This window comes from Rhincodon typus, chromosome 9, assembly GCF_021869965.1.
Source record: "Rhincodon typus isolate 14 chromosome 9, sRhiTyp1.1, whole genome shotgun sequence".
Classification (NCBI taxonomy): domain Eukaryota; kingdom Metazoa; phylum Chordata; class Chondrichthyes; order Orectolobiformes; family Rhincodontidae; genus Rhincodon; species Rhincodon typus.
The window spans coordinates 30,486,182-30,507,418 of NC_063340.1; the positions used below are offsets into that span (position 1 = coordinate 30,486,182).

Consider the following 21,237-nt stretch of genomic DNA (forward strand, 5'->3'; position numbering starts at 1 on the left):
TCTAAGTATTTATCCACCTCTAATACCACCTCACTCCCTATATATCTGTTTATTTGCTTTTCTGATTGAGTTATTCATTTTCTTGACATCAGCTATAGGTGTTAAGAACATGCCAGCATTTTACAGAGGTTTGCAGGTGGTTTGATGTTCTCTCCAAAGTTTCTTTCCTGCTGAGTTGTTCATTTTCTTCAGATCTGTTGTTGTTTTAAGAATGTGCCAACATTTTGAAGAGGATTGCTGAAAGTTTTGATTTTCTGTTGCAAAGTTGTTTTTCTGACTATGTTAGAATCCTCATTGATATTTCATTATTTTTGCTTTTATTCTTCTTTCAATTTTAGTTTGGAGTTGTGAACTTGGAATTGTGGGCTGAAGAAGACTTTTTGGATTTTAGGAAACAGTTTGCAATAAAAGGAAAAGAACAAACCAAACTAAATTAATTCCCAGTTACCGGCCTGGGAACTTCTGCTATCTGGTTAAATGCAATGCTGTTCCTAGGGTCGTTATGTCTACAGGAACCCTTTTGTTTGTTTATGAGGCCAGGCGTGGAGGTTAATTTCAGGCTGATTCGCTATCACTAGGTTTCCTGTAGACACAACAACCCAGGATCAGCACTGTGTTTAAACAGAGAGCAGAACTTCCCGGGTCAGTACCTGGGAATTAGTTCTGGCAAATTTGGGAGAGACCCTATATTTAAGCAAATGGCAGATGTTGTGTTTATGGAGCTTTTGGAGAGGCCTACATGTGGATGGCTCTGGACTGAGTTATTTTTAAACAGAGGATTGAAAGCTGTCTGCTGGATAACTTGAGAAAGAATCATTTTTGTTCAGCATGTGGTTAATTTTATTTAAGATTTATATGTTTAATTTTTCTAAAATGTTTACATGCTTAATATTAATTCTTTGGTTAAGGAAGGTAGCTTATTAAAAGCTGCTTCTTTTTAGGCTTAATGTGATTGAGTAATAAGGCAGGCAAGTGAGTGAATTGATAGTAGGGGAACACTTTGGGTTGAGTGATCATAATTCTGTAATTGTGTTAGTTTTAAAATATTTATGGAAAAGGATAAACCTTCCATAAAAGTTAAAGTTTTTAATTGAAACAAGGCAAATTTTAATGGTAGAGATAACAAGGTGTAGAGCTGGATGAACACAGCAGGCCAAGCAGCATCAGAGGAGCAGGAAGGCTGACGTTTCGGGCCCAGACCCTTCTTCAGAAATTTTAATAGTATGCAACAAGAACTTTCAAGTTGATTGGAGTAAACTGTTTGCAGGTAAAGGGGCATCTGATAAGTGCGAGGCTTTCATAAGTGTGATAATGAGAGTTCAGAGTCTTTGTTTCAGAAGGATCCCTTGCAGAAATATTTGTATAATCTATAACTACGGGTGAGGTGCTGGATGACTGGAGCTAATGTTGTGCCTTTGTTTAAGAAGGGATGTAAAGAGAAGTCTGGGAACTATATACCAATGAGTCTGACTTCAGTGGTGGGTACACAGTTGGAGATGATTCTGAAAGATAGGATTTACATGCATTTGGAGAAGTAAGGAATGAATAGAGATAGTCAGCATGGTTTTATGCGAGGGAAACATTGTCTTATAAACTTGATTGAGTTTTTTGAGGAAATAAGTAAGAAGATTGATGAGGGCAGAGCAGTAAACGTTGTTTATTTTGACTTTAGTAAAGTTTTTGACAAGGTTCCACATAGTAGATAATTAATAAAGTTAGATCACATGGGATTTAGGGTAAGCTTGCAAATTAGATACAAAATTGGCTTAATGGCAGGAGACGGAGAGGATTGTTTTTCAGACTGAAGGCCTGTTACCAGCAGTGTTCTACAGGGATTGGTGCTGGGTCGGCTTTTGTTTATTATTTATATGAATGATTTAGAAAAGAATATAGGAGGCATGGGTAGTAAGTTTATGAAATGACACCAAAATTAGTGTTATAGTGAACATTGAAGAAGGTTTTCTAAGATTACAGAGATCTTGATCAAATGGGCTGAGGAGTGGCACATGGGAGTTTAATTTGGATAAATGTACGGTATTGCATTTTGATAAAACAGAACAGGACTTACTAAAAGTAGGTCCTTTGGGCAGTTTTATAGAACAGAGAGACCTAGAGGTTCAGGTACATAATTCTTTGAAGTTTGCATCACTTGTAGGCAGGGTGGTTAAGAAGACATTTAGCATGCTTGGCTTCATTGCTCAGACCTCTGAGTATAAGCATTGGGACATAATGTTGAGGTTGTTCAGGATGTTGGTGAGGCCTCTTCTGGAGTACTGTGTCCAGTTCTGGTCACCCTATTATAGGAAGGATATTATTAAGGTGGAGAGGGTTCCGAAAAGATTTACCAGGATGTTGCTGGGAATGGAGGGTTTGACTTATAAAAGTAGGCTGGATAGGTTGATACTCCTTTAACCAGAGCATAGGAGGTTGAGGGATGACCTTATAGAGGTTTATAAAATCACGAGGGGCATAGATAAGGTGAATAACAGATGTGTTTTCCCTAGGGCGGGGCATTTAAAGACTAGGGGCATATTTTTAAGATGAGAGGAGAAAAATTTTAAAAAGACATGAGGGGTAACTTTTTTACACAGAGAGGGGTTCATGTGTGGAATGAACTTCCAGAGGAAATGGTGGATGTGGATAAGTATATGAATAAGAAATGCTTGGAGAGATTATAGGCCAAACGCAGATAGGTGGGACTGGTTTATTTTGGGATTATAGTTGGCACGGTCTGGTTGGACCAAAGGGTCTGTTTCTGTGCTGTATGACTATAAAAGACTGTTTGTCTATCAGGGAGGAATGAGTGTTGGATGGTGTTTTTTGAACTGCTGGGAGAAGAGTTTGATTGCTGATAACAGTATGAAGATTTGGAAGCTCCCTGGCAAGCAGAAAGCTGAGTTAGAAGTATTACTACCTTTACTGGAGTGAACTGAAAAGGTAACCTTGATCGGTGGCTCAAGAAAAGAAACCAAGTTGACTACATCTGTATCTGTGAAACAATGCATCATGAAAACCATTTAGGTGATCTGGCCAGTTTCTTTTATTTTCTGTTAATTATCCCTTAACTGTGAATTTGGATCAATCCTAATGTGAATCTAAAACATTATTAATGTGAATCTCACTCTTTTGTGAATCTGACTCCACCTGAGTCAAAGTAAACTCGAAGAATTATGACGGTGAACCTGATTTAGTGTGAATGTTGAATGTGAATCAATCTGAATTTATGTCTACATGCAACTGAATGTCACCCTGAATCATTAGGGGTGTGAATCATTTTAAATGTCAATCTAAATCATTGTAAATATATACAATGATTCAGTCTTAATCAGAATCTGAATCTCAGATGTACATCTGCATCGTGATTGAGAATCTGAAAATTTGAAATAGTGAATCAACATGATTTGAATCTGAATCCATCTTTGTGTGATCTTCTTAATGAGTGAGAGTCACAATGTATAGCTGAATAAATCAGGATATGAATAAATAATTTAAAGGTGAATTTGTATCATTGTGAATGTGAGTCTTTGTAAATTTGAATCAATAATCTTCATGTGAAATGGATTTAGAATCAAAGGCAGTTTCGTTCACAATTGCAAAGATTCAGGTTACCATTCACAATGCTTGAAATTCATACCTACAATCCTTCAGTCAGTCCTTCCTCGGGCTCGCTGCTTTTTCTGGAAAGTGTATGTGTCCTTTGGATTTAATACCACCTCTAATTTATTTTGTAAGCAACATTTTATCCACCATATAGGAATAAATAATTGTTGTAATCCATGCAAATGTTCCTTAAATGAGCCATTGTCTATCAACAGTCAACTCTTTTAGAAAGGTTCCTTAATTCATCACTGCTAACTTGCACTTCACAGCCTCGTAGTTCCTTGCATTTAGACTCGGTACTCTAGTTTTAGATTCAACTTCTTTACTCTCCATCTTAATGAATTTAATGGTTCTTCTTCTTCAATGGACCCTGTACTAGTCTAAGATAGCTTGTCCAACCATATATAAAAACACAAATGCAGTTTAACCCTTATTGTATGTGTCTCTAATGACCTGTTTAATGTCTTCCTTTACATCTCTGCTACTATTTGGGGCCTATTTACAACACCCACTGATGTATTCTTTCCCTTTATGTTTATGTCCATCCATGCAGATTCCACATCTTGATTTTCCAAGTCAATATCCTTTCTCACTATTGCATTGATTTCATCCTTTACTAACAATACTACCCGTACCTCATTTTCAATTTTGTCTGTCCTTCCTAAGTATTGAATGTCCATGGATATACAGTTCCCATCTTTGGTAGCCTTGCAACCAACATTAATCGCAACTATATCATAACTATTTATAGCTATTTGGGTTGTTAATTCCATTACCATATGGCTCTGAGACATAGACTGTCTACAGCGGACACCTTAGGACACTGGAGCAGTACCACTAATGCTGCCTGCACAGGATCCTGTGAACCCACTGGGAAGAAAGATGCACCAACACAAACATCCTTGACTAGGCCAACATCCCCAGCATCAATGCACTGACCACCCTTGATCGGCTATGATAGGCTGGGCACATCGTCCACACGACTGACCTGAGATTCCCCAAGTAGGTGCTCTACACCCAGCTTCAAAATGGTAGGCAAGCCCCAGATGGACAGAGGAAGTGCTTCAGGTGATACCCTCAAGGCCTTACTGGTGAAATATGGCATTCCCACAGACATTTTGGAATCACTGGCCCAAGACTGTCCAAAGTGGAGGAGGAGCTTCCAGGAAGGGGTCAAGTAATACAAAACAGTACAATATCCTTTTATTGTCACATGTACTCCATTGTAGGACTACAGAGAAAAACTTTTACAATGTCTGCCTCCTTGTGGTGACAACTTAGGTACAATTCTTTGATACAGGAAAGGAATAGAAGTAGTTTCTAAGGTTTTTGAGTAGATTTGTAGCTCAGGTTGTGGATGTTGTGTTTGGTTGGTTCACTGAGCTGATTTGTTGTTCCGCAGACGTTTCATTACCCTGCTGGGTAACATCATCAGTGCAGCCTCTGACGAAGCGCTGTTGTGTTTTCCTGCCTGTTATTTAAACTCTGGTGACCATTGAGCTGGATTACCTCACTTCTGGTTTACCTTCGCAGTGGAATATTTATAGGCTAGCTCAATATGTTTGTTAATGGCCTTCTTACTGGAGAACCAGGCCTCTAGGAATTCCCAAGCTTGTCTCTGCATGGCCTGTCCCAGAATCCTGGTGTTGTCCCAATCAAACTAGTGGTCTTCCTTATCCATGTGGATGGAGATGAAGGAGTATTGGTTGTGTCTTTTTGTTACTTGTTGATGTTCATGTATTCTTGTGGCTAATTTTCTTCCTGTCTGTCCAATGTAATTTTTGTCACAGTCTTTGCAGGGGATCTTATACATTACATTGGTCCTGTCCATAGTGGGTAACGGGTCTTTGGTTCGGGTTAGCAGTTGGCGTAGGGCTGATGTAGGTTTGTGTGCAACTCAGATGCCCAGTAGTCATAGGAGTCTTGTGGTTAGTTCAGATGTGTTCTTGATGTAAGGTAGCATGATGGAGGGAAGAGGAAAAGAACAAATAGCTTCCATTCCTTGATGTCATTGGTGGAACACAGGACCAACGGGGAATTACTAACACAGGAAAGCCACACACACTGACCAAGTACTGAATTTCAACAGCAACCACCCTAACACACACAAACAAAGTTGCGTGAGAACATTATTTAAACAGGCAACAACACACTGCAACAAAAAAGAAGAGTACCTCCTCCAAGTATTCATGGACAACAGATACCCGAAAAACTGAGTCAGAAGACTAATGACACCAGGAAGATACTGCATCCCCCGACATGCTCATTAGGCTACCTTACATCAAGAACACACGTGAACTAACTGCAAGACTCCTACGACTGCTGGGCATCAGAATAGCACACAAACCCACATCAATCCCATGCCAACTGCTAACCCGAAGCAAATTCCCGTTACTCACTATGGACAGGACCAACGTAATATACAAGATCCCCTGCAAAGACTGCGACAAACATTACAGTAGACAGACAGGAAGAAAATTAGCCAGAAGAGTACATAAACATCAACGAGCAACAAAAAGACACAACCAATACTCACTCATCTCCATCCACATGGAGATTGATTGGGACAACACCAGGATCCTAGGACAGGCCAAGCAGAGAAGAGCACGTGATTTCCTCGAGGCCTGGTTCTCCACTAAGAAGGCCATCAACAAACACAGAGCTAGACCGAAGAAAAACCAGAAGTGAGTAAACCCAGCACAACAGACACCAGAGTTTAACTAACAGGTGGGAAAACACAACAGTGCTTCATCGGAGGCTGCACTGATGATGTTACCCAGCAGGGTAATGAAATGACTGCAGAACAACGAACCAGCTCGGCAAACCAACCAACCACAACAACAGAAGTAGTTGCTTAATTACAGAGTTGAAAGTAAGTTAAAAATAAGAAAATATTAAAGGGGATAACATTACAGTGTTCTAAGGTAATTTCTAATAGAAGGATTGTCCCCTCACACTGGTCTCCATCCAGGATTCGCTGCCTGTGCCCCATGTGCTGCTGTGAGGCTTCTTCCCCACGCTGCTCCAGACTCACAGCCCATGTGCTGCTCCAGGGCTCACTGCTCATGGTGTTCTGGGGCTCACGGGGCATGCCTGCAGCCCCAGAGCACAAGGTCACGTTGCCCGTGCTGGCACCTCAAAACCTGCTGTTGGTAAAAAGCAGAAGCCAAGCAAAAACAGTGAAAGGAGCATGCTGCCACGCTGATGCTCCACCCACCCCTTCCTGCAACCACCTTCTGTCCCAAGTGTAACAGAGCTGTGGCAGCTGCATTGGTCTGTATAGCCTCCCACACATCAATTCCAAGAAGAAGAATTAGAACTGAAATGTGTGAAAGGACAATTTCAGTAAATCTACTCAAGGAACTCTGCATAAAGTCATTAATAGCTTTTCCAAACTTTTAGATGCAAACTATTTACAGAAACACAAATATCACTGCATAAATATTTGAAAAATATGAAGAGAAATAGGATTTGAATAGCTAACTCCCATTGAAGAGGCACACTGGAACCAACAGCTATGTGCTACTGATTTTCATTTTCATTGGCATGGTTAATTATAGGCTATTATTTTCCATCACCAGAAATATAGAAATACCAAGCATCATTCAAAGGAAAATATGACTAAGACTCAACGCTGAGAGTGGAAGAGTCATCCTCATCTGCGAGGGGTGCCAATGAATTAAATGAACGTGAATCATCTACACATTATGACACAACGCCTTGAGACTAGTCTTTCTAACCTTGTTGGTCACCTTAGCTTTATATTGCACTACAGTCTCATTTGTTTCTGGCCCTTTTCTTTCCAGACACTGACTTGTTTTTTCTTTTCTATCCTTGTTTCTCCCTCTGTCTCCATATTTAGGTTTCCATCCCCCTACCATTGTAGTTTCAACCTCCCCAGCAGTCTGGCAGGGCAAAGTTATGCGGTTTAGCAATGAGTTTGCTGTGCATAGGTTTGATAGCCTAACAGTTATTATTCAAGTGCCAGTGTGTCACATGTTGACAATGTGCACAAAGTTGTAAGTGGCCAGAACTACATGAAGGACACAAATACTTGGTATGAAGTTAGGTTATTAGCAACCAAATGATTATTCAGTGTCTGGCCTTCTGTGAAGTTTGCAGAGAGAAGGGAGGTGTTGTAAAGCTGCAGTCTGAGTGTGAGGAGTTGTGCCGCTTGGTCATTTGGCAAAGAGCAACCAACTGCTTATAGGGAGAGCTGCTCTGGCAGACTCCTCTGAGCTGAATTTTTAGACAGTTCAGGACAGCAATGCAATTGGTTTTGAGTTCACAAAGTTTCTTCACACTGGGCCAGCAGTGTATTAACCCACAAAGCAACAGTCTATTAGCCCACAATGAAATCAGCAGTGAAAGTGAGTACTCATTGGTCAAAGTTCACATAACTGTCCCAGCATTCCTGATGATAACCACCCCATTCCCGTACAAGACCCAAAACCACTTCCACTCTTGCAGTACCGAGATGGCAGGGAAGGTGGACTTCTGGTGGTGCCAAGATGGGAAAGAAGCACTTTTGTGCTTGGTACTGCTCCTGATTACTGTGCTTTTGTGTTGGCATGGAAAGCACCAATCGTAACTCCGGCTTATGTCCAATTTAATGCCAAGATGATGTCAGCTGACTATTGGAAAAGAAGTTCCAGTATTTTATCCCAGCAACAAATGTGGAACATGTTTAGACAGGTTTAAAATCAATACAAAATCATACTTTCTGGATGTTTTCAAATATTTAATTATTTAAACATGGTCCAGAAAGCTGCAAAATGTTTAACAGATGTTATTTGAAAAATATTTTTAAATACTACTCATTTCATGGCAGCTTTGAGTCTCTCTCCCACATTCTCCCAGTTGATAACATTCCAGATAGCTTTTAGATAGTCACCCCGCACATTCTTGTATTGCAGATAGTAGGCATGCTCCCACACATCAATTCCAAGAAGGGGAATTAGACCTGAAATGTTGAAAGGACGATCTCAGTAAATCTACTCAACGAACTCTGCATAAAGTCATTAATAGCTTTTCCAAAATTTTAGATGCAAACCATTTACAGAAACACAAATATCACTGCATAAATATTTGAAAAATATGAAGAGAAACAGGATTTGAATAGCTAACTCCCATTGAAGAGGCACACTGGAGCCAACAGCCACTGTAAGCTATGTGCTACTGATTTTCGTTTTCATTGGCATGGTTAATTATAAGCTATTATTTTCCATCACCAGAAATATGGAAATACCAAGCATCATTCAAAGGAAAAAATAACTAAGATAAATGATAAATGTCAGTGATAACGGACTGTTACTGGTTGGGACTTGTATCGGGAAGACAGAAATATCATCAATGCAATATAAAATTGATGGGGGCTTGTTGAAATATGATACCATTTCAGAAAGACACATTAGGGTGCTTTTTTGATAATTTGATCACTAATGCAACCAATATTGGGCTTGTCATCTCTGAATCTGAAACTTTTTAAAAGTTCTGAATCCTATCAATTTAAATATAAAAATGTGAGGGGGGGGCGGTAAGACCATGGTTTATAAAGATATAAAGATGCAGCTGAAATGTGAGAAGACAAGCAAAGGGTCTAACAAAATTTAGAGAGTGCTCACTAAATTTGAACACAGTCAACATTTACCAGCAAAGTTAAATCAAAGCAAATGATCAATGATTACGGCACACAGAACAATTATTTACTATTTCGATCACGTACGTTAATCCACGAGAAAGGGAAAATGAAGATAAAAACAAAATGACACGGCTAACCAGTTGTTCCTTGCAATGGGTCCTGATTGGAAGCAGTAGCAAGCTGTAGCCTTCCTGAATTCTTACTGTAGCCCAGCCATCCCCATCCTGAGCCTTGAACACCTACTGAGATTACAGACATTTTTTCCTTAAACTTCTCAAACGAACCAAAGTCCCGTTTGATGGTTTCCATTAACTCTCCTAAATAAAACAAACCAAAATATACTGTAGTTAGGATGCATTTAGCAACTCAATCAATATTAAAATATTCTCACTGAACAGCTTCAAGACCACACCCACCTGTTAAATAACATGAACATTTAGAATGTTTGGGGTATTACAAAAGTAGGCTTAAGAAATATATTTTGACCCGCTGCCTTACAGCAAGTCATAGAGATTACTAGAACTACTTATGCAAACAACAGAAATTAATCAAAAATGTATTTCTTCATCTTTGTGATTCTGAACAAGTTTTCACATTCATTTTACTCAAACCATTTAATTTCACCATCACAAAGTACAGCAAATGGCAGGTCATGTCTCTCTTGTTCTCACAATAGGCTGCTGCCACTGCCAGTCTAAATAAGATAATAAGAAATAGCAGCAGGTTGTTTTTTAAAATCAATCTATTCCGAGATGTAATAACACCTCTGGAGCGGGTAGGACTTGAACAGAGGTCTAGACATTTTTTAGGTTTGGATTTAGGTTGTATTGTGCCTAGGTAGGCCATTCAAGCCTTTTGTTGCTACCCAATTACACGCGAATCCCTTGTCAAAACTCTTCCCATCCATGTACCTATCCTAATGTTTTTTAAGTGTTGCTTTGTACCTGCCTCAACCACTTTCTCCGGCAGCCCATTCCATATATGCACCACTCTTTGAGTGAAGAAGTTGGTCCTCAGGTCCTTCTTAAAATTTTTTCCCTCTCACTTTAAACCTATGCCGTCTAGTTTTCAATTCCCCATCCCTAGGAAAAAGACTATATGCATTCATCCTATCTATGCCATCATGATTTTATACACCTCAGTAAGGTCATCCCTCATTCTCCTATGTTCCAAGGAATAAAGTCCTCTCCCTCTCCCTATAACTCAGGCCTACTATCCTTGTAAATCTTCTTTGCACACTTTCCAGTTTTACTAGTCTTTCCCATAACAGGGTGACCAAAACTGTACACAATACTCCGAGCCTCACCAATGACTTATACAACTATAACATAACATCCCAATTCCTATACTCAATGCTTCGGCTGATGAAGGCCAGCATGCTAAATGCCTTCTTCACCGCCCTGTCCACCTGCAACGCTGCTTGTAACGAACTATGTACTTGTACTGCTAGGTCCCTCTGTTCCACAACACTCCTCAGGACCTTACCATTTACTGTATAAGCCCTACTTTGGTTGGACTTTCCAAAATGCAACATCTTACTCTTATCTGTATTGACCTCCATTTGCCAATCCTTTGCCCACTTTTTGCTGTATTTGGTAGATTTGAACACAAACATTCCAAATCAAATTGCATCATTCAAACTCACCTGCAGGTTCTCCTCCACCATTAGGAGATAGATTTGTCCAGAAAATTGAATGATTAATATGACCCCCACCATTAAACCGCAGTGCTGGCTGCAGAGAAACTTGAGTTGTCACATCACCTGAAATATATGAAATAAATTCTTGCTATTTTGCAGAAATTATTCAATGTGTGGAATTATATTTAAAGTACAAGGACATTCTTTCCACAATAGGAAATTGTATTTTTCTTGCAATCAGACCTGCAACTCTTTCTGCCACATTCAAAATCTTGCATATGTACATTCAGTGATGTCACTGTTCCCGTAAGCCCTTTAAAATAAGATCTTATATTATTCCTTCTTCTACCTACAAAAAAGTGAAATCTCATTTGTCACGTATCTGCCCATTTTGTTTAACTGCCTATTGCCTTTTACTATCCTGCTTACATTTTCTGCATTTGTATGTTGTGTAATCTGCAGAATTAAAAATCACACCCTACATACCCAGACCCAAATCATTAATATACAATCAAAAGTGAAGTGATCCCAATTCTAAGAGTCATCACATCACATATTCATTCATTCTGTAAAACCACCATTTGCCATTACTCTCCGTTTCACCCCTCTCAGCCAATTCATAACTGTGGAGATTCTGCACCTTGATTCTACAGGTTTCAATTTTGCTAATAGATGTATATATGGTAATTCTTGAAACTCTTCCTGAAGTCTACATTTTTCCACATACAATATTCATTAAACCTCTCCATTCCCACAAAGTTAAACACTATTCACTATTAATAAATCCCTGCTGACTTTCACTAATGCATAATTTACCAATTGCTGATTAATTTTGTCATGGATTAAAGCCCTAAAGTTTGGTCAATTACATTATTTCACTCTTAGTTTATTAACATGCAGTTCATAGAATTGTTATACTCATATGGAGAGCACTAGCCTATCATGTTTGTGTCAGTTCTCCGCAGTAGCAATTTACTTAGCGTCATTCTCTTGCTTTCTCTCTGTAGCCCTGCATTCTTCCTTTGAAGATGATAATCCATTTTTTTCTTGAATGCCACAATTAAATTCTCCAACAAACTGCAGACAGTGCATTCCAGATTGCAACCACTTACTGTGAAATGTTTTTTGCCATTATTTGCTTTGCCAATTCCTCAAATGTGTCCACTGCTCCTTCCACTGATAGGAACATTTATTCCCTACGTAACTTATCCAGACCCCATTTGTACTCTATAACCCTTTTAACAAAGAGGAGGATGCTCTGTGTTTATTTAACCGGTCTCTTAACCAATGATTTACCTGCAATGATTTTTGTACATTTGTGAAGAAATCCATTCCAATTGTAGCAGGGAAGAAAGATTTTCGTAAATGTAACATTCAGTAAATATATACTCAATCCAAGAGTTTGTAGGTAGTAACATTCAATGTTGCCCTGCATTTGGGGCAGGGCTTGTTACAACAGTTTAAACAGGCCACTCAGGACAATGTGGGGTGTCCCCGAAGAGCAGTCCTGGGAACACAAACAGTTGGAGAAAAAAGACAGAGACATGTTAATTGCGTGTTAGGACTGCCAGTTTTTTTTTTTTAGGAAGGCTGCCGAAGAGTCAAGAGCAGTTAGATGGTTCTGTGCTTTTAGAATGAACTCAGGAAGAAGTTCTAGGGATGATTAAATTGTGAAGGTCAGTGGCTGCACTAGTGGGGTGGGGAGATTGTCATGAGGGGCTTGGAAGAAGCGAGCCAGCGTTATGATTCAAATGCAGCTGTGACAAAGGAGATTGAAAAGCCACAAGTAGTATTTGCCTAATGCAACTGAGCAAAATGAGAATTCAGGTAAAACCTAGATGCAGTTTTTAGTTTGAAGCTAGCAGTCAGTGAAAATTTGGAGCTGTGCCTGTGAATAATTATAGAGTATCATTTTCAGAGTCCAAAGAAGCATGGGCCCAAGAAAGGAGTGTGATTGACTAGAATGGGCCCTTCATAACAGAATGGCTCAAGAAAGAGATTTTAAAGGCCAGATCACCAAAAGTGAAGAATTTATAAGCCCCTGTGAAGTTTGATAAGATTTCATTACCCATTGTATCAGAAATGTCTGAAAGATTTGTTCAGAAATCCAGTCTTGATTAGTCTTAATTGCATTTGCTATATGATATGCACTGTAGGGTGTATGATTAGATCATACATACTTACCACATGTTGATTCTGGGTGCTAGAAATAAACTGCATACTAATTGTTATTCCACATTGTATTACTGTTCTTTTACTTGTATAGTAAAGTCTATTGTTGTTTCTTCAAAATTGTGGGAACTTCAGGCTTGAATAAAGCTTGAGGCTTTATTCTCATAGTAAGCCCTCTAGAAATCACTCTTTGTCAACTTCGTTTTAAAAGGTTATTAGTCCTAACACAATATGGTAATCTCACCTGGAATCAAAAAATTGGTGTTCTGGTCTGGGATTATAACAACTCAGATGCCAAAGCTCCTGCACCCCCTTCAGAATTTGTACCCTTTAATAATGTCTCTCTGCATGGTTCATACTGAAATGAATATCATATTTCTGAATTAAACTTCATCGGTCACTTATCCATCCATTCCACCAACCCATCTACACCCTTTTGGAGTTCTGCATCAGGGTATCCCAAACTGTGGGTCGTGAAGAAGAGTTTGGAGTTGCAAGCTCTAAGGCAACAATGGCTGCCAGGAAGTCTGGACTGATTTCTGACAGTCACAAAGCCTTTGCTCAACAGCTGAAATCAACACCCCAACAACTCACCCACCCCTCCCCCAAACTTTCATGATGGCATCACATGAATTCTAAGGTATTAAAACAGGGTCACATCCAGAAAAGGTTTGGAAAGCGCTGTTCTACACTATCCTACAGTTCACAATGCTTCAAACGTCCGGATCATCCTCAATTTTTGAAATTATGCCCTTTCATTATTATATATTAAGAAAAGGAAGGGTTCCAACCTTCACCCTTGGGAAACTCCACTACAAACTTTCCTCCAATCCAGAAACATTCAACAGGCAATAGCCATGCACACTCCTCCTCCACAGACATTGGCATCCATCATCTGCCAACTCACTGCAACCATTCTGGCTACTATTAACAGGCAGTGCTCTCTGAAAGTACAGAAGTGCCTTGCAGTGCATAACAGCAACAAGCATTGAAAGGCTGTGGCAGGGGCAATTTGCACACAGGTACCAGCACCTAGCTTGCATCCTGGACCAGGCTGCATCTTAGGGACACTCACTTGCTGTCTTAACATTTACCTGCATGCTCAAAGCATCACTGCCTTACTTTACCATGCAGTGCTAATTAGTGCAGTCACAGAAATAGGCAGGTGTCTTGCTACTAAACAGTCCTCAGTCTAGGCACACATCTTGCAGTACAGCAGTTTGCTGCATCAATCTCAAACCTGCATCATGCGACAGCAAAAACACTGTGCATGCAGCAAGCAGACAGCCTTGTGTTATAGTCTCAAGGGAGCAGTTCGCACTGACATTCACGGAGGCATCGGTCAGTCAGAGGTTATCAGCACCAAGTCAAGGGCAGCCTCCCAGACCAATCCAGGCAATCCTGGCCAGGGTCAGGAAGCAACTCGGAATTATATTGCTTGGGGGTCTGTGCCTCTGCAATCCAGGGAATGGATCAGGCTCATTCTGTTGGCACCTTAGTGGCATATCCAGGGTTAGGGTTAACATGGTTTAGGAGAACTTCTAGTCAAATCGGTTGAGGAGGTAACTCTGTCCTTTGGATCCATCAGAAAATGTGTGGGCGGGGGAATAATAGTGACTGTTGCTATGGGACTGAGCCTCAGCAGGTTAGTCTTCAGGACTGGAGGCTGCAGGATCTGGGCAAGGGCACATTACAAACTGTAAAGTGGGGAGCAGGATTTGTATTGGGAAATACAGTAAAGTATGGTTGGAAAGGGTGTAATGTGGGAGGGGATGTCATCCACCATCAGAAGCACCATAGCTTCAAGGGAAAGGAGGAGAGTGAATGACCGCACCTGATGTGAACATCTTATATGTCAGGGGTTGTATGGGAAAGGTAAGCAGGCGTAGGTGGATGTAGACAGGGTGGGTAGTATGAAGTTTACATCGTTAATAAGTTGGGTCATTAGGAAGAAAATATAGATATTTGGGGGCTCAGTCTGATGCCGGAACATCGTGGCAGAGGTATGCTCACTGTCACCTTCTATTATGCTGGAAAGTGAAAGCACACAATAGTGAAGAAAATGGCCATGACCATACTTGGTGGGATACCTGACTAGATCTGTGAGGAAGGGAGCTGCAACAAGGAATGACTGTGAGGACTTTCTAAGGGAGAGACACAAGTCACAGACCCATGCAGTGTATAGAACACAAGCACACAGTACTCCCAGGCCATCATAAGCATTAACCTTCTATATGTTGAATGGCTCTGGTACGACGACTACTGGACAACTCTGACAGCTACACCTTTGCGCAGAGGGAAACAAACATAATGGATGCTGAAGGAGGATAAACAAAGCTGTCATCACAACCCAATACCATGTATGTATGGATTGTTCCCCTGCTTGCAGATGGTGTAGTACTCGCAGTGCATACCTCCATCCATAGAGCCTCACCGGTGAGGATGAAGATGAGGTGATGCCAGATGGTGCTAAGATGTGTGAGAGAGACTCTCACAGAGACTCTCAAACATGTCAGTTAACGTCAGGAACATTTATGCACAAGTCCTGTTCACCTGTGCCAGCAAGGTGCCCTGAATAGTTTTCTTCTTTCTCTCTTTCCCATTACACCTCAGTATAATTCCTGGTTTTGCAGCTTGAGTGGAGGCAACCAGCTCGGAACTGAACCCATTGGCCCTGGATGTTTGGTGGAGCGGCCCTGGGGTGTTTGTGACAGGAAGGGCTGGAAATGTTGAGGATTTTGCAATTCTTCAGCTCTTTGGTTTGAACTTCCAAAGGTCATACAGGGATAGGGTGGAGAAAGAAATCTGACCACTTCCAGCAATGTTCTGAAAGGAAAGTGTACAGGGGACTGGGTTAGGCTCCATCTCTGGCTGGATGTCTCCAAGCACCACTCCGTCTCCTTGTGAGGATGGAGCACATGAACTGGGGTCAAGGCTCTCTGCCACCCTTTGTCACACATTTGATCCTGTGGATGAATTAATGAGGTAAAACGCAGGTATGCAAACTTCTGGAGTAGCCTGAGAGTGCTGGGCCTAGTTTGCCATGGCAGCTGCCAAACTATTCATGGAGGCAGCCAGATGTTCACAGAATTCATTGCACTTATGCAGTTTCTGAGTAATGAGGACCATTGTATTCCATATGCCTACCTGCTGCTATTGTAGCTATGTCCTGTGCATTTGGTTGAAATCCCTGATTGCCAACGCAACAGGATGTCAGCCTGAGGTTGAACAGGTGTCTGGTCTCCAGCAGTCCTCTCAATGCCAGTTGTCTGGACTGTTTCTCCCTCAGCCAGCTATGGAGCTGTTGTTGTCACATGCTCATCATGCTATCTATGTCTTTGGTTCACACGAAGGGGTCAGTTTCTGGACTTAGGGTGGATGAAGAGTCTTGATCCGAAATGTTGACTCTCCTGCTCCTCTAATGCTGCCTGATCTGCTGTGTTCCTCCAGCTCCACACTGTACTGACAGCATCTGGACTTGTAGGGTTTGCAGGAGGCAACCTTGCTAGTGTTTCTTCTGAAGCCTCCATTCTCAGAAGTTCATAATGGGGCTCATTGAGCCCTACAAAAAAAAGGCCCTTTGGCCCGACACATCAGCACCAGTCAGAAACAACCACGTAATTATTCTAATCCTTGTTTCCAGCACTTGGCCATTGCCTAATATGCCTTTATATTGCAAGTGCACACCTAAATAATGATAAGAGTTTCTGCCTCTATCACCTTTCTGACAGTGAGTTCCAGATTCGCACCACCTTTGGTTAAAAAAGCTTTTCCTCACATCTCTAAACCTTCTACCCCTTATCTTAAATCTATGCCTCCTTGTCATTGATACCTCCATCAAGGGGAAAGGTTTCTTTCTGTCTACCCCATCTACACTCCTCATAATTTTATATCTTGCAATCATGTCCCCTCCCAATATCTTCTACTCTAAGGAAAACAACCCCAATCGCTCTTCATGACTGAAACACTCCAGCCCAGGTGACATCTTGGCAAATGTCCACTGCACCCTGTCCAGTGCTATTACATTCACTCCTATAATGGATTCCAGAATTGCATACAATACTCTCGCTATGGCCGAATCAACATTTTATACAGTTCCAGCATTACCTCACTGCTCAAACTCTATGCCTTGACGAACAAAGGCAAGTATACCATACTTCTTAACCAATTTATCCACATGTCCTGATACCTTAAGGTACCGGTGTATATGCACACCAAGGCCCCAGTAATCCTTGATGCTTCCCAGGGTCCTACTGTTCATCATGTATTCCCTTGCTTTGTTTGTCCTGCCCAAGGGCATCACCTCACGTTTACTCGGATTTGAATTCCTTTTATATTCAAAGGCTGTCCACTTCACAATTTACTACCTCAACAATATTTGTATTGTCTGTGAACTTAACTGATCAACCCTCCTACATTCAAATCTGAATTGTTTATATAAACAATAAAAGCAAGGGCCCCCAAAACTGTGCTCTGTGGGACCTCATTTGACACAGACTTCCATTAGGATAAACACCCCTCAACCTTCACCCTCTGCTTTCTGCCACACAGCCAACTGTGGTTCCAATTTGCCAGGTCTCCTTGCATCCTGTCAGTTTTTATCTTTGCTATCCATCTCCCATGTGGGATCTTATCAAGAGCCTTGCTGATGTCCAAGTAGACATCATTAAAAGCACTGTCCTCATTTACACACTTAGTTACCTCTTCAAAAAATTCAATCAAGTTGGTCAGACACAACCTCCCATTTACAAAACCACGCTGACTGTTATCGATTAATCCTCATCTTTCTAAATGCAGATTAATTCTGTCCCTTAGAACTGCTTCCAGTAGTGTCCCCAACACAGACGCTGACTGAACAACCTGTAGTTTCCTAGTTTATCTCTTACTCCCTTCTTGAATAAAGCTACCACATTGAGGAACTGAAAACTTTTGCAAATGCCCTAGCTATTTCTTCCCTTGCCTCATTTACCATCTGGAATACATCTCATCCTGCCTTAGAGATTTCTCTTTTAAGTCTGCCAGACCACTCAGAACCCGTCTGTCAATGCTAAATTCTCTAATGGTATCACAGACCTTCTCTGATTTCTATCTCTATATTATCCCTCTCACTAGTGAAAACTGAACTAAAATATTCATTTAGAACCCTACCTATATCCTCTGGATCCACGCACAATGGTCCTTTTCTTTCTACCAAGAAGGGTCATCACACACAACTGAGCAACCTTCCCACCTCCAAAATCACCACAACTTTTTAAATTTTATTTTTAAGCTAATAGACGTCACCAGTAAAACACCTATTTAGCCAACTGAAGGCAATCAAAGTCCATAATGAGCGATGCAAACCATCGAAGGTGGGGGTTGTGGGTAAGGAGAGCTGGACGGGTCCAGCCATACTCTTTCCCTTGTTATCCTTTTAGCCCTAATGTAACTGGAAAACAATTTAGGATTTTCATATGTGCCAGTATCTTCTCATATGTCTTTTTAGTTCGCCTAATCTCTTGTAGGTTCTATAGTTGTTGAAGGTTTTGCTGTTTTGAGCCCTCAGTTACTGCCATAGCCTCCTTTTTTTCTCATAATCTAATGCGGTATATCCCTTAATATCCAGAGTTCACAGGATTTAATGGTCTCACCCTTTATTGAAACACATTGGTCCTGTACCTCCATATTTCCTTCTTGAATGCATCCTACTGTCCTTGGACAGATTTACTTGAAAGTATCTACTTCCAGTACACTCTGCCCAAAGCACATTTGATCTTATTAAAATAATCCACCCCTCAGTCGAGACCTTTGATTTCAGGCCCAACCTTGTTCTTTTCCATAACAACCTTGACTTGAACGGACTTATGATTGCTGCTTGCTAAATGTGTTCCAGTGATACTTCAACCACTTGCCCAGCATCCTTCCCTACAATTAAGTACAGAACTGCCTCCTCTCTCGTAAAGAGTTCTCTGTACTTGTTCAAAAAGCTGTCCAGGATGCATTTTAAGAATTCCCACTCCAGACCTTTCACACAATGACTACTCTAAGTTAATGTTGGGCAAGTTGAAATCCCCTATCACAACGCTACTACTTATACACTTTTGAAATGTGCCTACATATCTGCTCCAAATTTCTCACAGGCTGTTAGGAGCCTATAGTACACTCCAGCAATGTGATTGCTCCTTTTTGTTTTTTTAAATTCCACCAATATGACTTCATTTGAGGAGCCTTCGAAGGTATCATCCCTCCTGAAATAGTACTGTCGAGAGATGACATCTTCCTCTTTTACTTTCTTCCCTGTCTCACCTATAGACCCTGTAGCCTGGAACATTGAGCTGTCAGTCTTGATCCTCTGTTAACAATGTCTTACTAACAGCAGTGACATCATACTCTCATGTTTTAAATTGTGCCCTCAGCTCAACTGCCTTGTTCATCAGACACTAAGCATTAAAATAAATACCTTTCAACCTTGCCAAACTTCCTGCGCCTTAACGATCTATAATATCTGACTCACTTGCTGTCACTTCCAATTTTGGACATTCATCTTCATCTGAACATTCTCTCTGGATCTGCCAAGTCAGCCCTGCTACCTTATGGGTCTTCAATCTACTTCCTAGCTCCCCAAATTCTGCTTTCAGGACATCATCCCTTTTCCTATCCATGTCCTTGGTACCAGTATGTACCACGATCCCTGGCTGTTTGTCCTCCCATTTCAGCTGTAGGGCATTCTGGTCAGTGGCATCCCTGACCTTGGCACCAGGGAGGCAACATACCATTCTGGAGTCTCTTTTGTGGTGACAGAAATGTCCCCCTTACAATTGAATTGAATCCCCTGCCGTCCTTTTACATCCTCATGTGCAGTATGCCCACCCACAGTGCCACAAATTTGATTACCATTGCTTTCCCCTGCACAATCATCTCCCCGAGCAGTAACCAAAACAGTGTGTCTGTTAGAAAGTGAGATGGGCACAGGGGACTCCTACCTTCCTGTGCTCTGTCTAATGGTCTTCCATGCTCTTTCTGCCTGTTCAATCTGCATCTGCAGTGTGACCACCTCACTGAATGTGCTATCCACAACCTGCTCAGAATTACAGATTCTCCAAAATGCGGATCACCAATAGCTGTGGCTGGACACACTTCTGTCCACATTTTCACCAGGGCAACTGAAGCTTCCATGATTTGCCACATAGTTACAGGAGGAGTATATCACGGGTGTGAGCTCTGCTGCCGTGACTTTTTTTAAAGCACATTTGTAACTCTTTTTTCTAATAAAAGGATTGTGATTATTTAAAAGAATACTGCTAACTTACTTTCCTATGTTTGTGTACTTTCCTTACCCTACTTTGCTTACTTATATTCCTTTATCATACTGGACCTGACTTTCATTTGTTCCTGTTGTTTCTCAGTTAATCCCTTCTTCCAAAAAGTATACACTTCTTAAAAATCACAAACCAATCAATATACCACCAGTGATGTCACTGTTTTGATTTGTTTTCCCAATCAGCAGATCTCTGAAGCTGCAGCTATTAAACTAGGGCTCCTTTCTCTCAGCTGAAGGTAAAGAATATAGCCCTGCAAACCATAAAACCTGTAAAAGCAACTTACAAACTATGAACAAATAAAAATAGAAAGCACCAGGGAAGGGAATTAATGCCCTGAGTTTAATAAGATAGGGTGGGAAATCTCACAAAACCCTACAATGAAAAACCTTCCAAAAAACTCGATGCAACCTAGACTTAGCAAAAAGATTCAGCCTATGATCTACCAAGCTAGATTCTACCCTGGAAACTGACTTGTCCAATATTAGTGGAGAGAAAGCAGAGTTAACATGGGAGTGGTTCACAATCTGAAGATGTTGAATTCAATATTAAGTTCAGAAGGTTGTAAAGTGCCTAGTCTGAAGATGAGATGTTGTTCCTACAGTTTATGCTGTTATTCGCTGCAACATTCTGACAACAACTTTAAAAGAAACACAAATTCCTCATTGAAGTAACAAGGTGTAGAGCTGGATGAACACAGCAGGCCAAGCAGCATCAGAGGAGCAGGAAGGCTGACGTTTTGGGCCTAGACCCTTCTTCAGACCCTAGACCCTTCCTGTTCCTCTGATGCTGCTTGGCCTGCTGTGAGCCTTCCTGTTCCTCTGATGCTGCTTGGCCTGTTGTGAGCCTTCCTGCTCCTCTGATGCTGCCTGGCCTGCTGTGTTCAT

The 21,237-nt window shown here is 41.0% G+C and overlaps 1 protein-coding gene across 1 annotated transcript; it reads right to left on the reverse strand.

The window, feature by feature from the left end:
• Window positions 1–8,324: 8,324 nt before the first annotated feature.
• Window positions 8,325–12,383, reverse strand: sod2 (superoxide dismutase 2, mitochondrial). The gene is made up of 4 exons (XM_048601010.1): window positions 12,177–12,383; window positions 10,887–11,003; window positions 9,379–9,558; window positions 8,325–8,563 (listed from the first exon to the last, which is right to left on the reverse strand). Exons 1-4 carry the CDS (start codon window positions 12,313–12,315, stop codon window positions 8,418–8,420), a joined length of 582 nt encoding a protein of 193 aa, XP_048456967.1. The 5' UTR covers window positions 12,316–12,383; the 3' UTR covers window positions 8,325–8,417.
• Window positions 12,384–21,237: the final 8,854 nt, after the last annotated feature.

Coding starts and splice junctions, on each gene's coding strand:
- sod2 (XM_048601010.1), bottom strand. CDS start 12,315: ATGCAGGGCAACATTGAATGTTACTACCTACAAACTCTTGGATTGAGT. Junction 11,004..12,176: donor ATGTACAAAAATCATTGCAG/GTAAATCATTGG, acceptor CATATATTTCAG/GTGATGTGACAACTCAAGTT. Junction 9,559..10,886: donor TGGTGGAGGAGAACCTGCAG/GTGAGTTTGAAT, acceptor TGTTTTATTTAG/GAGAGTTAATGGAAACCATC.